General features: G+C 32.9%; 1 protein-coding gene across 1 annotated transcript; it reads left to right on the forward strand.

The window, feature by feature from the left end:
- The first annotated feature begins 2,092 nt into the window (after positions 1–2,092).
- On the forward strand, positions 2,093–2,818 carry LOC149476686 (uncharacterized). The gene has a single exon (XM_089711962.1). It carries the CDS (start codon positions 2,093–2,095, stop codon positions 2,816–2,818), a length of 726 nt encoding a protein of 241 aa, XP_089568088.1.
- The last annotated feature ends 15,092 nt before the right edge of the window (positions 2,819–17,910 follow it).

Raw genomic sequence — 17,910 nt, forward strand, 5'->3', positions numbered from 1 at the left:
CCACACAGTCAAAGCCATGAGAAACAGCTAGTATACAAACATACTAAATCCATGAATACATTCTCCGAGTCGTCGTCCCCTATTAGTTTGTATCCCCCCCTTGTGCCACATTAATCCCAAGCACGCGTCCTCTGAAAGTCTCGGGTTAAAAATAAATCTGAGCCTAGATAAATTGATTCCAAACTCAATACCTTTGCGAGCTTTTCTTGAAATAATAAAAAATATTATGTTCTAATTTATCAGTTCTATGTGGGTTTTTCCAATTAGCCTTTTTTGGTAGTTTCGTAATATTTTTTTTCGTTTACTTCGGCGAAAGGGTATTTTCTACATCTACGCAATTTACTTTTTATGCGTAAAATAATTATTTTATACGCGAAGAAACTTACTAATAAAATATAAATTACGAAGAATAAATCACGTTTTAAAGCCACTCATACACTCACTGCCATCCATCGAAGAATATCGAGTAAACCGCGCTTTAAATCCCTCAAAATTCAATTTCCCCAAAATAAATACAACCAATGTGATCCACCCTAACATTAAGCGTATCAAACGCTATAAAAATATAAGTAAAGGTCCAAGAGGCAGCTCAATTCAATTCAGCTCACACAAGCATTTATAACGAGCAAATCGGAGGCAGTAAATGTAGCATGTGGGTCTTGGGCCCTCGATAGTCGGCCGCTTCATTACGGACCCAAATTAATCTGAGTAATGTCTTAACCACGGCTCGATACCCGGTGGACGTACGCGTGGTGTGGTTCTAGTATCGAATGCAGTCGAAGTGTTTTCGCTTCGAGTTGTGTTGTATGTCGAGTTGCGTTTCAAAATATTTGCAGTTCTCATTCGAGAAATGCGAGTTAATTAAGATACACCAAAGAAAAATGTAAATGTAATGAAAATGTAAATTTCAACGCATAACAAATGCTTGTTAACATATCATGGAAAGTTATCGAAGTATATAATTTATATTATGTAACTCACAAAATTGCAACTTGAAGTAATGCGTATTTATTTTGTAGTGTATCGTTCTTTATTAATTAGTGTAATATATTCCTTTTCTAAATTCATCAAAATGTTTCATCATAATCATTAAACACTTAAGAAAGGCACCCAGGTAGCTTTAAAAATGGCGGAGATACGACGCTTCAAATACGCCGTGGGATTAGATATACCCCACGCGAGTAATTAAGGGTTAATAACAATTTATCTGATAGTCATAACATCTTATGCTAATAAATCTACAAATAGCTAGCACATTGCCTCATACTTCACAGCTTTCTAAAATTTACATACGGCGAAACACACCATACATAGCAAGTGAATAAAAATAAAATGTGTTAAAGTAAATACTGGTACAATAACCAGTCCTTCCTTCCTCATCATCATTCTCTCTTTAAAACATTCACGATGTAATCTCGAATCGATTTCCCCACAAGAACCCATAGTAGAGGTTCCAGCCAATAATACAAATGGGCTAGAAACACGCTATCTTATCAGCCGGCTCGCTGCGTCCCTGAATTCGGACTTTTTTGATTGTGCCCAGTCGAACAATATCTTTGTATCATGGATTTAGATAACTCCCTGTTTCGGAGTGAATGATTCCTCTGAATTATTTATGGTGGACTACTTATATGAGTCTATGTGATCTGACATAGCTCAAAGGACTTATTACCTAGGAATATTATAGAAAATGGCCGCTTTTTATTCCGCTGTGTAGTAGGATTCCGGGAAAATATGTGCGTATGTGTTATATAAAATATTAAAACTTATGAATAATAAAGTTTCATTACAAATGAATATGGCTAAAAATTTATTAATAACAGAATAATTTAACAAAAACTTTTTAATAAATAATAATATCACGTTAGCCTAAACTTCGACAGAGATTTATCTCTGTCGAAGTTATGTAGTATGTTCACATATTTACTCACTATTTATAGTGAGTAAATATGTGAAAACATACAACACAAAAATAATATTTTTATTGTTCCATATATTTTTGTTATCAATAATAACTTGCTTCCATTTACATGCAATATCAATATTTTACGCCGATCCACGCTCAAATGCATTATTTCAAAACTTTCAAATAATGTTCATAGTGAATTTCATTTTGTTTGTTGTTTTAATCAAAAATATCACAGCAGATGAAGAAAATGCACAAAAGAAAATCGAAGATTTAGAAAAAGAGAAGAACGATCTTTTCTTCAAAATCAATGATGCTATTGACAAGAATATCGAGTCGTTTAAAATACTCAATGAAACAGAAGCCATTCTTGCTGCTAATTATTTGAAAGACCTAAAAGAACAATTGCAAGAGTTAAATAAAACAGATGAAGCGCCTGATGTAGAAAATGTAAACGTAAACGAAACAACAGAATTTCGACGTAAATCTAAACCAAAAAATAAAGAAGACTTCGTGAAACATATGGAAAAGATTCTAAAACCGAAACACGTCTCACAGAAGAAGTTGAAAGAGATACTGGAAACCCGTGACAGAGTGAAAATCAAACTAGACGAATGGCTCGAAGAACGGAAAAGGGAAAAGGAGAGGATAAAAAAATATAAAATGGAAATGAAGTACCTACAAAGAATGGGGAGGATTGAAAAGTGTCCAAGATTAGGTTATGGAACTAGAAAAAAGTCTGATAAGAGTGACTACGTTAGTTGTAAGAAGAGATACAAGTCTAGATATGATAAGATGTGTTCGCCGGGAACTAAAGATCCGAATAGACCGTTGAAAACTCGCACTAAAGGGAGAAAACTGTATCCATGCTGTAGAAAATGTTGTAAGAAATCGTATTTGGGATGTCTTTAACTAAATATAGTTTTAGTATCTAGTCTGAAATTTCTTCATTCATTCACAGAGAGTGTGAATTATTTATTTGTTCAAAGTAAAACGTCTAGAAAAATAGTTTTTTCATAGTCCTAATTGGTACTTACAAGTAAAATTAAATTACGAAAATATTGACTTGCCGTTAAAAGAATGTAAACTTAGAGCCTGTAATAATTTTTCTGAGCACACTACATCTTTACATTTCTACGCTGAACACAAAATTCAATCATCCTTTTTGAATTAGTACTACGTCCATGTTAATTATCATTTGTAATTCAAAAGTACTAACACAAATACAGCAGTTATAGAGAAACAAGTAAAGAATTAACTAATATTGACAGAACCGTCGTTTTTAACCAATTTGCGACAAAATTGAATTCGAGCGCAATCCACTGCGCAAATATCACTCAACTTTTACAACATTCGTGTTTCATTATTTTTCACGGGCTGTTTTAGTTTGTGGTAACTATGTTTAAGTACTCATTTTAATTGAAAACATCAATATGTTTTCACAAAATTAGGTAACCATGAGCTTTATAAACAAAAAAAGAGCGTGTATGCCGAGCACACGTGTCAAAAGTGAAACTTCTTTGGCAAGATTCAAAGGCAGCATATTCGTCGCCTTACTCCATGACGTGACGGTATTGCCATAACGTGATCTTGAAATTTTACTTTTATTTCTTAAACATTTATGAAATTAAATAATACCTACTTACGTATTATAAGAAATAAAAAGATTCTTATAATAACATACAGAAAGAATTATATGCACGTCATAAGATAATATGGGAATTATGTATTAAATAAAAATGTAGAATATGAAAGCAACTTTTAAATATATTTTACCCCAAATAATCCTACAAAAATGCCGAATTATAATTACGTGAAAATCCAGAACAATGTAAAGAAAATCGAACAGGAATGTTCATGATGTATTTTTGGTATTATTTATTGTAGGTTCTATTATATCAAAATTAATTGCCGATCTTGCAAAAACTCACGAGCAATTACAATATTTTTGATTTTTGTTTAAAACGCTATCGAATCGTTGAAATTTCATAATATTATAATCTACAGGAATAAAATAATGGAACTAAATAGGTATCTTATAATACTTCAATAAAAAAAATGTTATGGTAGACAATAGAATATATATAAATACGAGGCAATCAGAAAAACTAACCTCTGATTTCTTTCAATAATCATGACTTGCAATCAAGACTCCGATCGAAACCAATCCGTTTCATCAGACATGTTCGAACGGAACAAGAAAAAAATATCTTAAAACGCATCCATTAACCGAAAAGAGGACACCACTAGACATCGACATCGAGTGACGTCATTCGATTAACTAGTGATGTAATTGGTGTCGATGTACAATGCCATTAAGGGGATTAAAACTGGCGTAGAATATCGAACTTTAAAATAGAGTATCTTCTTGAAAGGGGCTTTTTTGGTCGAAAATATTTTATTAGCACTTGACTTTAGATTGTTATTGAAATAGGTAATTGGTAGGTAAATAAATTCACTTTTCCTTATTACAGAGATGACAAAATAGATAGGTACCTACAGACAGAAAAAAAAACTACTGACGACAAAGAACTTCCTACATAATAGTTATTAACTAATTAAGTGTTTAATAGTGTTAGTTTTCTTAAGATGATTGCAATACAAATGGCACGATATTAATATACAATAACATTTAAAATTCAACTTTTATACAACGTAAAAATAAAACCTTTTAAACCTTAAAGTTTCTATAGAACTTGAGCTATTTGAGGGTAGTTATCGTCTTTTGTTGATACAATGTCAGAGCTTAAATACAAAGGTTAGTGTCAAGTGCTATTTGGATAACATTGTAATACAAAGTAATGTCACTCAAATGATAGACATAAATACACGGGTTATAATATATTATATAGGTGCATATTACAATAATTATTAATGTTGGATAGTGAAAAATACTGTTACAAATTCATTAAAATTTATTTTGATAACACACATACTCGATATTTCGAAGAAATATCTAACGATAAAAATCTATACTGATATCATTAAAGTAAAACATAACAATTTTACAGGTTTACAACACTTAATAAAATAACACAATGGTTCAACATAAAAAGATATTAATGATAACAAAGTTTATGAGTAAGCGTTATAATATGTTGAACACTTAGCACATTGAATCTGTGCAACAATCACTAACAACAATAAAACTATCGACAAGTGAATTAGACAAGACGTACCTAAGTACTAGCTGGTTTTATCCGTACTCAACCTCACAGTTGATATATTTATTAGATATGGAATTAACTAGAGACAACCGGATTGAAAAATATAAAAAAGTATTGTATGTATATGTAAATCAGGAATAATATAGGTATGTTTTGGTAAAAATCGAAACAAATACTATTACTCTATATAATATTGGTCATAAACGTAAACATCTTAAGCAATCCCATATAAAATTTGTTCATCAATATATTATTTGAATTGTTAAGTGTTTCCATAGGTTTTCGGATCCGGTTGTAAGGATCACGTTATATTATGGAGTTGTGAGGATTGTACAGGTTTATGCTATGGTACATAAATAAAACAATTACGTACTAATATGGTATATTGGCGTTATCCTATGTATTATTATTCAGTATACGCGAACGTGATAGACCCCTGTCGGCGTAGTATAACATTTTATAATCTATCTTTAAATTCACTCATATCTTATGGTGGCAGTACACATTGGGCCAACGTGTTGGGCCAACGGGTTGGGCCAACGTGTAGAGAGCTACTTGGCGGTATGTTGGCTTCATTAGCCTAGTTGGCGCCAATATTGGCAGGCCAACCGAATGTTGTCGGTTTTTTGTGCACACATCAAAGGATCTTGGCGCGCTCCACAAACAGCGTTCACACGTTGGTGTCTTGTTCAGTTTGTTGTTACTCGTCAGCGGAGACAGTATCGTTGCGCGTCAATGAAATTTATGTTTAACCATGTTCCGATAGCGATGGCGGCGCCGAGGTTTTACAATTCGTAGATTTGTATCGACATGAAGGAATAATTTGGAATCCACGGCATGAACTACACAAAAATAAAACCATATGACTCAATAAATTAGATGTTCTATTTTCTATTTATTATATTATTCTAGATGTTTTTCTTATCTAACTTTCATACAATGCGATAAAAAAATGAATATATTTATAAAATGAGTAAAATAGTATTAAAAAGTTACATAACAATATACAATGAGCATTATTTTGATCAAATTGTGCTTTATTACATAAATAATATTATCATTTAATAAAATAATATCTAAAATCTAATCTTTAAAGTTTCGTTTTATAGGTAAGTAGTTAAAATTAAATTAAATGTAAAATGTACACATTTTAAACATTTGAAAAAATCTAAACATAATAATGTTTTATTTATACAGTTATAAAAAAAGGACAATAGAGATTGGAAAATGGTATCATCGCAGACGGCAGAGTACACTCATTGTTATTGATGCACATGTACGTAATAATTAAACGCACTGTATATAATTAAATTGCCGCGGCTGCAAGAACTTCTACGGACTACGTCCATCTTTGAAGCGCCAATGCAGAATGATCAGTACGCCAATGTGTGAACAGGAATCTTGATATCCTTCATTTTTTCCCAACACGTTGGCCCAACGCCTTGGCCCCATGTGTACTGCCGCTATTACACTTTGCGGTTTCACCCGCATTGATCCGCTCCTGTCGGTCTTAGCGTCATGATATTATATAGCCTATAGCCTTCCTCGATAAATGGGCTATCTAACACCGAAAGAATTTTTTAAATGGGACCAGTAGTTCCTGAGATTAGCGCGTTCTAACAAACAAACAAACTCTTCAGCTTTATAATAAAGTATAAATTTAAAAGTTGCAAATGTTGTTGTAAGTTAAAGTTGAGTATGGACACCGGCTATCGACATCCACTGATCGATAGGTCCAACTCTAGCAATCTAACTTAGGTAGTTTACACTGGGTGCTTAGAACTAACTCCTAACTGAGGTTATAAGACTGATGTGTGTGTAATTTTATTAATGAGTGCATCTTCATTATATCGTTGTTTACGAGGAAAAATATTTTTTGGATGTTATAAGGGCATAGAAATCTGGTTTCTGGATAATTTGCATTTTATTAATTCTTCATATTTTGTCATTAACGATTGACTATCCATGTATTTAAAATGTTATGTTAACTATCATCTTGTCTCATTTTTTGTTTATTATGTTATGCATAGTTTACTTGCCATTTTTTTTTAAATATGCCGGCAAATTTTCATTTAAAATCTGCTTACGTTTTTAGTAAAAATCTTGCGTTATTAATTTTAAATTGCATTGAAATAAAAGTTTAAACATATTTTTATCGCGCCAGAAACAATGAAGGGACACGTGTACAAGTGAAGTGTTTTGTTTTGTATTCAATACTAACTCGACAACCGAGCTTAACTCAATTATAATGTTTCTACATAAATAAAATAATAATAACATTTTAACAAGGCTCGTTATAAATAATTAGTCGAAAGCTAATTATTATTTTTTTTAATAGGAAAGTATAGAAAGTAAAAAGTATTTTATTCCTAGTAACTACATCAATAACTATAATGAATATGTTCAATAGAACCACATAACCCACTTTTTAGCATGTCGGGTAAAACAAACATGCATTCGCAATGGAACCAAATCATATGCATTCGATTTCCGACTCGGTTACACTGATCGCTTTGTGACGTCACATCCTCGATAAAATTTATCTAATTCAACGGACATATTACGTTATCTCGACGAGACTTTTATAAAGATATCACTGGAACATAATATTATCTTTATTCTCTTTATATAATATTTACTAAAGTGCTTTTTTTCGTAAGCATCGCTACAATGTAGAGCACTAAATCGTATAATAGGTAGGTATTATATTATATACTGTGATGCAATTATTAATTGTTATACATTCTTTTTTGTGACTTTTCGTCTATTTAATTAACCGTTAGATAAATTAACCACAAAAATGATATTTTCTCTTTATATATATTTTTTTCTAATCTATCATTGCATTTAGGTGTATTAAAATCTTAACATTACAATAATACGTACACGAGGTCATATTATATAATGCAGTTTTATTCAACTAGAATATTAATTACTAACGTAACTAAACATCCCATCTATATCTAAAGCTACATACATTTGATTGAAACTTCGTTCTAAATGAAAGTCATCACAACGGGATTAAGAACGAAAAAAATTCGGTTCCGTCGACTGGGCTTCCCTCAGCCTTTGTGATACGGCAAATAGACAAAGAGTTATCACTCCGTTTGAAATTTTTAGCTATATTTCACTGTAGTTAATATGCACTATGCAGGTTCACGTGTTTCGAAGTACGCTACACGTTTCGACATTACATAATGTATCATTAATCATTGTCAATTCTAGCTTAAATATTGAAATCAATTTGTGATCCAGAAATATTACAACTGAATGGCCATTTTTAGAATAATCTAGAATTCCAATTCAAGATGGTAATATTCTTGTTTTTTATAATATCTCTTTTATAATAATGCTGATAATATAAAGCGTTTTTGTCGTTTGTTTTAGAGGCGAACTGCTAGTCAAATATTACCAGTAAAAACAATAAACACGCATCTATAAAATTTAACGAGCGACGGTATTGTCGACTCGTCAAAACTATATCACAATCTACAATATCAATAAAATACGATTTTTATGTGAAATATGCTTTGAATCTATGGTTTGCATCATTTAGCTATAGAACCTCGCTGTATACCGCGTTTATTGGCAAATAAATGAAATTGAATTTTGAATACAAACTTCGTCTTAAATCTGATGTAACTCTTGCAATAGGAAATCGTTAATTATTTTCGTTTAAACTTCGAATTCATCCAACGAAATAACTTTTTTGCAAACCAACTCAATATAATGTTTAGCTCTCGCACTAGGCTCTCGATGCGACTTTTGACATGCATTCCGCGCTTGATGCCTTAAATGAATTCTCCAAACAGACTGGGCAGCAAAAATCAAAGCATTGCTACCATTCTCCTGGACGCAGGACGTGTACTATATTGATTAAATATTCATATGTAAGTACGTAGGTATGTTTAGTCGTTAAAAGTCTGAAATGTAACCTTGTGGACGTCCTTTTCCTTGAGGTAAAACAACATACACAGTACACACTATTGTGTGATGTAATTGTCCTAACTATATCTGTGGATATTATGTTGTCAAGAAACAGGAGTTCGTGTAAACTGTATGTCATAGTCACTCGTGAATTCTGATTATTTTTATGTGATATCTTATCTGATTTATTAAATTATGGAAATAGTCGTATCTTTTTAACTAACCTATTTATTGATTAACAGCTAGGTTGCATGGTTACATTGATTGCGGTATATGTGTATGTCAGTTAGGTTATCGAATTCAAACCGATGAATAGTTTCCAATACATTTGTTCAGACTTGTGGTCACTCAGTGGTCAAATTCGACCATTACCATAAACAGAGGAATAATGTATATTGTTTTAGGTGTAAGTGTATCAAATGCATGCCTGTAATGTTTTTTTGTTGCTGATTTAATGTATTTTAATGTTTTTTTTTTTATATTAGCCGAATGGCCTATAGATAATTATAATTAAACGAGTGTAGAAAAAACCGAAAAAACCGCATGAAATACCTTAATAATTCATGTAAATTATAAATTACGTTGAATGTACAGTAGATCTGTAAAGTAAAACAAACGCAAATAATTAATCGCAAACAGTACGATGTAATACGAGTGATGCGCCAAACGGAAACGACACAGGTGTGCTAGTGATGTCTCGTTTATGGATGTTTTATTTTGACCGGTAAATTCTGAAATTCAGTTGGACTTCAAGTGTATGCTTTCTTCTAGGAACAGATAAATAATGAAAAAATATTGCTGCTGAAATTGTACTTGCTCGCATATTATTTCTGAAATCTTGCTAGCTGCTATACTGGCAAAAATTTTACTGTTATGTGATTATCAAAACTTTAACAACTTTTGCTGCTATGATTAATGGCTAATAAGGACCTTTGATGATGGTGTAAACGGTGAAAACATAACGTGTTTTGATGGCTCAATTTGCATGACTATGATAAAATTGCATTTTAAATTGAAATTAACATCATTTACATGAAAAATTCAAATTATCGTGTTCGCAGCCAATTACATTAACACAAAATTGTTCATCGATAATTTATTATATCGACACAACACTAATGGTAAAGTATTTAGTGACACAGGTAGCGCCCGCACCGCTCCGGAAATCAAACAATCGTCACAGCACTTCACTACATTTTGCGTCTCTCTCTCGCACACGTAACAATGCTGCGTTAGACAAGGACGGGTATAGCGATAATATCATTTGAAATAATAATTGTTTTGTTATTTGAATGGAAATTGGTTTGTTCTAGCAATTATTCGCTAATACTGTTTTCATTTATTGCCAAACACCGATGCCATGATGGAGTGCAAATATCGCATTGGTACTAATAAGTGTTTGATATTGGATGTAACTAATATTATTTGTTTAATTGTTACGGAAAAATTGTGAATTAAGAAAAGAAGCTTTAAAAATTAATTTGGTAAAATACATGCTTACAAATGTATCTATCTACCTGCTTGAGTATTTTTTTTGTTATCTTAATAATGCTTTTATGATTAATATAAGATCTGGATCCCGTCTATTAAAAAAATCATTCAAAATAATAAGCAAAAAGACGTAATATGTAATTTGCGCTCGGGAAGTGGCACGTCAAAATGTGGCTAATTAGCCGCATTATTTTATTTATTTCTCACTTATAACACCACAAGAGCTTCAAAATTATCGGGTATTTTCCGATAGGTTCGTTGCAAACAAATGAAGGAGTCAAGTTTTTCAGGTTAAAAAAACACGAGCGCGAAGCGCGAGTGATTTTTCCTGAAAAACTTGACGACTTTATTTGTTTGCAGGGAACCTTGAGGGAAATGCCAGATAATTTTGAAGCTCGTGTGGTATTCGGGGGATTATTTTTCCGTCCCAAATGTCGGCCAATAATTTCACAATTGAATTCAACCTGTCAGTTTGACGTCGACTACCAGAGAAAATTTTCAAAAAATTATCAGTATATTCAGTGGTGCAATTCTATTGGTCGATATTTGGGTCGGAAAAATAATCAAGAATAATTACAAAAGGATACATTGTAACAAACTGTGGCCTTGTCGCTAAAAAGCGATTTCTCCCAGACAAACGGTTTTACACGTTTTATATAAGTTGTCTCGTTTTCGTTCACGATAGTTTAAATTATACCATCTAATCGTCTGTTCGGTAGAGTGCTGTTCTTAAACGTACCTTTTACTTAGAATATCCTTGATTCAAAACCATACTTCAAACATAGGTAGGTACCTAACATCCAGAATGATTATCTCATCAACAAATGTTTCAAAAATATCAATAATCGAACCCCTATCACCCAAAAATTTAACCACTACCGTACCAGTCTCAATACAAGACGATAAATATATTCAAAGCTGGTAAACTCAAAATAATGGCCAGAGATTGTCCGACGAATTTGTTCCCGATCCAAAGGATTACGCGCCGATATCTAAGACAAGTTTACGACAAAATGGCCGACACTTTATGGTTTTTAACGCATTTCGTTTACATAGGATTTCGTGGGTCCGTTGTAAATAACGATATCTTGTTTGCCAGCGTGTTTACTGAAGGTGGGATGTTTTTAATGATTATGTGACTCTTTCGCTCTTTTGAATTGGTGATTAGAAAGAAAGGGATGACTGTAGTTCTGATTAATGATCCTTAACTTGTAATGCCTTTTTGCTAAAACCCAAAATCTTATTAAATTCTTATAAATGTAAATCAGAATAAGCTTTAAAATCATCGAAATTTTATACCAGTATAGAGACTAATATTAATATTATATTAGAAGGGAATATGAAGAGAAATATAAAACTTACAGATAACTACTTGGTACCTATATTTTAAGCATGAATTAGTCGTAATTTTATTAAAGCAAAGTATGTAATATGTATCATCGTTGTAATATTATTATGTGGTTCACAAAAAAAAACATGAGATGCTTATTGAACTACATGCTTACGAACTCGTATATATTTTTATCATAGAATGTATGCATTTTGCCGAGATTCTAGAATTTACTTACGCTATAAATTGCTTCTATACATCGACTATCGGGCCAAAATTGAATTTCATCATTTACCGGAATTCAAGCAATATTGTTGGACAAACTTTATATCAGGTTCTCGTACTAGCTACCAATAAATTATTTGTTAAATTATGTTATAATATCTTTTTCGGCCTATTATTCTATTTAACCAAATTTACTAATCGATTTTCACTTTTTACAAGTTTTGCAGTTCGCAACTTAAGGAACCTTAGCAAAAAGATGCCCGTTTTTTTATTAAATTATAGTACGAATTATGTACAAGAAGTGATGCGAGGAAGGATTGTTTTCTATTACTCTATAATATTTATTTTATAATAGGAATGTGAATATACATAGATAGCTACTAGGTATATAGGTGCATTCTGGATAAGCACAAGTTTCACTACAATGAAGTGAAGTCACGTTCTAAGTAAAGGCAGTAAGTAGAAATGAAACGAGTGTAAAACACAATATTAGCCCGTAAAAGATAAAGCCAACTCGAATAATGAGATGTTTCGTTAATTGGGCGATCGTTGGAAGATCCAGAAAGGAAATAGGATAAAACTAATCACAATAAAGCTAAAATCGTATCTCTTTTCTGATTTATTCCAAGAACAAGGTAAAGGTCGTCACTTGAATACGAAATGCGCGGGATTATTCTGGCGCTTGGACGAGTGTAACAAGTTTACGCGGCTACAAAGTAGAAAACGTGACAATATACATGTATATTGTGTTTTTATTTTTATTGAATAAAACACGAAAAATAGGAAAAATGGCGTGTCAAGCGACCAAAAATGTTTCATTCTATGATCGCTACTACGGTAATATAAAAGACTTCGCTTTTAATTGACCTCAACAATAATGCCTCAAAGTCAATATATTGACCTATTTTCAATTGTTATTTTCACAAGAATAGGTTGCAATAATATCATACGGATACACTATAATTAAATCAATTGCCAGCATGATCAACGACATGGAGATCATATAGGATGTATGTATATATCTTCCTGAATACTGTAGTACGCTCTCTGAACTAGTACATTTTTTATATAAGTTTTAAATTTAGAACTACTAAACTCTTTAATATTATGAGGAATTCTATTGTAAAAGCGTATACCTTGACCCATAAATGAATTTTTAACTTTAGCTAATCGGAAAAATGGCATTTCAATTCTATTTCTGTTCCTTGTGCCATAACAGTGTCTATCTCCTACTCTTGTGTGTAAGTCGGCGTTTTTGTGTACATGCAAAATATTATTAAATATATACTGTGATGGTACAGTAAGGATACCAGTATTCTTAAAGAGATCTCTTAGTGATATATAGAACGAATGGCTCTTTTCTGTAAGATAAATATAGTTTCTATATCTGCTGCCCTGCCCCATAGTAGAATTCCATAGGACATAATACTATGAAAGAAGCTGAAATAAACCAATCTAGCCGTATCTTCATCGGTGAGATGCCTTACCTTTCGGACTGCATATGCTGCTGAACTGAGCTTACCTGCAGCGGTGTTGACATGGGCTCCCCACTGTAGTTTCTCGTCCAATGTTAACCTAAGAAATACAGTCGATTCTGTAGGGTGTAATACCTCCCCGTTCAAGGTAATATTTCTGCTTAACTTTTTAACGTTTGGTAGTAAAAATTCAACACAAGTTGTTTTTTTGGCATTTAATAATAAATTATTAGCAGTAAACCAGTCATGCCTATCCACATTAAATATTAATGAGGTATCATCTGCAAACAGAACTATTTCACACCTATCCTGTAAATAATAAGGTAGATCATTGATATATACCAAGAACAAGAAGGGTCCTAAAATAGATCCCTGTGGAACACCAATGTTAATTGACGCACCGCTAGAACGTTCTCCATTAACAACTACAGTTTGTATCCTATCATGCAGGTATGAGGCTATGAGGTTCTGAGCTTGTCCTTTAATCCCATAGTGACTAAGTTTACGCAATAAAGTACAATGTTCAACGCAGTCAAATGCCTTGGAGAGGTCACAAAATATCCCCAAAGCATTTTTTGAGTTTTCCCATGCCTTATACCGTCAGAAAAGTACCAATAGCATGGTGACTTTCCCAAATTTGAAAATACAAAAATTACAGATGAAGGATAATTAACTAACTACAATAAAAATTTCACAAATGGTTCGATTGATTTTATTTCTTTGTTTTCTATTACCATCTATTCGTCATTATGGCTGTAGACCACACTGCAGCAGTTATAGGGCATTACTAATCAGTAATCTCCTTTTTTATCGACTACCTACCTATCGGAAAATACAAGAATCGGATCAACAAAACATTCCATTTTCGTTCGCGGATTCAACTCCCACACCACAGTCGATACTTTCTTATCTTTTAATCTTCAAATATTAAAAATACGTAATAAATGAAGCAAGCCCAATCAGAATAAGCCGCCCAGTGTTTAATTACACGGTCCGATACCTCGCCGCGCCTACAGCGAAGGAATGACAAGTGTCTCAGCTAGTTCACACATTTTCACATCCCCTTTATTTACGGTCAAACTTTCGTATTTACAATGCTGTATAAGGTTTATTGGATACGCGAGTTTTGTATGGCTTTCCGACTGTTCTGGAGTACTACGAATGGTATTTTCGAAGTTGTTTCTATCAGCAGAAAATGCTTATGTTAAGACATCATTTTTATGATTCTTATAGTTGGGTAGCTAGTATTATAGTAATATGTACAATGTACATCATTTATTGCACCTTGCTAAATAAGTTATAGCCTATAATATGTTGCCCGGATTCTAAAGGTAATATATACAAAAAAATCGTGAAAATCTGTCCAATAGTTGTGAAGACATAGCGCAAACAAGATAAACAGACAGCTTTTTTCTTGTTTTTCTAATTGTTTCTTAAACCCTCTTTTATTATTATAACCTGCAAACATATTCATATTATTTTATTATAAATGTATGCATAGATAATAGATATAGATTAGCTAGCTACAGCTAATCTAGTTTGCTCTATTATATAGAGTAAACTTTCACAATTTTATATCCCTAAAATATATAGCAATAAATCAAAACAGTTCAGCTTCCATCGGAAATGGAACCCACGACCACACTTATTGCAAACCGCACGCCGCCAAATAGCAATGCTACGGCAAATTTTAATATTGCAATTGGCGATTTGAATTTCATTCAACATTCCCGTCTGTCGAAACCGCGCTGCAATTATTCAATTATTTCGATACTAGCCTGTGCTCACGGGTTTTGTTATATTTGAATGTAAAACTACAGAATATATATTTTATTGGTCCTGTTGGTCTTAGCGTGATGATATAGGTATAGCTTATAGTCTTCCTCGATAAATGGGCTATCTAACACCGAAAGAATTTTTCAAATTGGACCAGTAGTTCCTGAAATTATCGCGTTCAAACAAACAAACAAACTCTTCAGATTTATAATATTAGTAGGTATAGATATAGCGTACTCACAATATAATTAGAGTTACGCATGTACACATTTGTATGTTTGTTCTACTTTTAGACCTCTAAACTTATTTAAATAATTTAAGTTAGAAAGGATAATATAGACTACATTCTGCGAAAGAATACCGCCGAAAAATAATGTTTAAGAAAATATACATAGTTGATGGAAATACATATCATTTGATTCTAATATAGTAAGTAGTATCACGAGCAATGTACAAACACTAATTATTATCTAACGGTGAAAGAACTTTTCAAATCGGTGCAGTAGTTCTTAAGATTAGCGCGTTTAAACAAACTTGTCTTTATACTAAAATCTTACAGGTTGATAAGGCAATGATTGTGACATCAGTACATGTAGCCGTGTGACGGGAACCATCGCTCGCTGACAGGAACATCATGTGGTGTGTGGTGTAAGTCATAAGATATGTTTTATTTAAAACTTAAAAAAATCTATGCTTACTAAAGAAGACCCTTGAAAAGTGCGTTTTACTGATTTTTCAGTTGTTTAGTTATACTTGTACGTAGTATACATATACAGGGTGTCCCAAGAAGTATGGATGAACTGAAGCCAGGAGGTAGAGGACCTAGAGGGCTATCCGAATCACCCCCATGTGTGTTATGCGATTTTTCGTAGTTTCAGAGTTATGACTCTTTTTTCAATTTTTCACCTATCGCCGAGCACGATGATATTTTCACTCATGGTGACGTCAACTATTGCGCTAGATGCTTGATTTTTTTTGTGTGCTAAGCTGAAAGATAGGCCAATTCAGTATGGTAACACTTACTATCGTTAGATCTTCGAATGGAATAAAAAAAAGAATTAAATGCCAAGAAAGATAAAATTACCCAGTATGTTCACAACTTCAAGGGCCCATAAAAAAATAAAATCACATAAAAAATGTTTTCCGTTTGGCTTTTAAAAACTTGCTCTATCTATCAGGTAGCTACCCTGAAAATTTCATTTTATTATTCAGAAGGCTTCAATCGAAAAATTGAAATCTAAATGTGGTAAGTGTAAAAATTTTATTAACATGATGATCATTAAAACCAATACATAGGTGTTTAGTTACCAGAATTTTTTTTAAAATAACCCCGCTGTTGCTCAATGCAAGTGCGACATCACCGTAAAAAGTTGTCTATTAAATGTCTTTATGCCCTTTTATAATTTTAAATGGTTTCTTCTGCTTCTATGAATTTCCGGGCTATTTCGTCCAAATTGTGGCATTCTCTCAAGTAGCCGAGGTCTATTTAGTATCCCCATTGAAACAAATCAATTGGGTTTAGGTCGAGGGACCGTGGAGGCCAGGTTTTAAGGCAAGCGTCACCGGCGCATGCGCAGGCTGCAACGACCAATCCATCTTTCAGGGTATCTTTACCCTTTAGCCTGGCCTGAACGGTCTCCGGACATAAACCATATTGATTTTTTTCCGGGGGATACTACAAAGACGAGAGACTGCTACAATTTGGACGAAATAACCCGGAAATTCATAGTAGCAGAAGAAACCATTAAAAATGATAAAAGGGCATTCAGACATTTAAAAGACAACTTTTTACGGTGATGTCGCACTTGCACTGAGCAACAGCGGGGTCATTTTAAAAAATTCTGGTAATTAAACACCTATTTATTGGTTTTAATGATCATCATGTTAATAAAATTTTTACACTTACCACATTTAGATTTCAATTTTTCGATTGAAGCCTTCTGAATAATAAAATGAAATTTTCAGGGTAGCTACCTGATAGATAGAGCAAGTTTTTAAAAGCCAAACGGAAAACATTTTTTATGTGATTTTATTTTTTTAAGGGCCCTTGAAGTGGTGAACATACCGGGAAATTTTACCTTTCTTGGCATTTCATCCTTTTTTTTATTCCATTCAAAGATCTAACGATAGTAAATATTACCATACTGAATTGGCCTATCTTTCAGCGTAGCACACAAAAAAACATCAAGCATCTTCCGCAATAATTGATGTCACCATGAGTGAAAATATCATCGTGCTCGGCGATAGGTGAAAAATTGAAAAAAGAGTCATAACTCCGAAAATACGAAAAATCGCATAACACATATGGGGGTGATTCGGATAGCCCTCTTGGTCCTCTACCTCCCAGCTTCCGTTTATCACTACTTTTTGGGACACCCTGTATAGATAATAACACCCAGACCCAAGAACAAATAATTGAGTTCATCACACAAATATTTGTCCTGACCGGGGATCGAACCCGGGACCGTCGGCTCAGTAGGCAGTTACTTTACCACTGCGCCAACCGCGTCGTCGTCAACGTCATATTATTATTAGTCTGTGGTTATACCATGGTTGTCATAATATATCTAGCAATTATTACAATTAAAAGTTCTGATTGTGACCTCATAATAT

This window comes from Colias philodice, chromosome 27 (genome assembly GCF_061535455.1).
Source record: "Colias philodice isolate Cphi_HAF_F1 chromosome 27, ilColPhil1 Martin Lab GWU primary, whole genome shotgun sequence".
Lineage (NCBI taxonomy): Eukaryota > Metazoa > Arthropoda > Insecta > Lepidoptera > Pieridae > Colias > Colias philodice.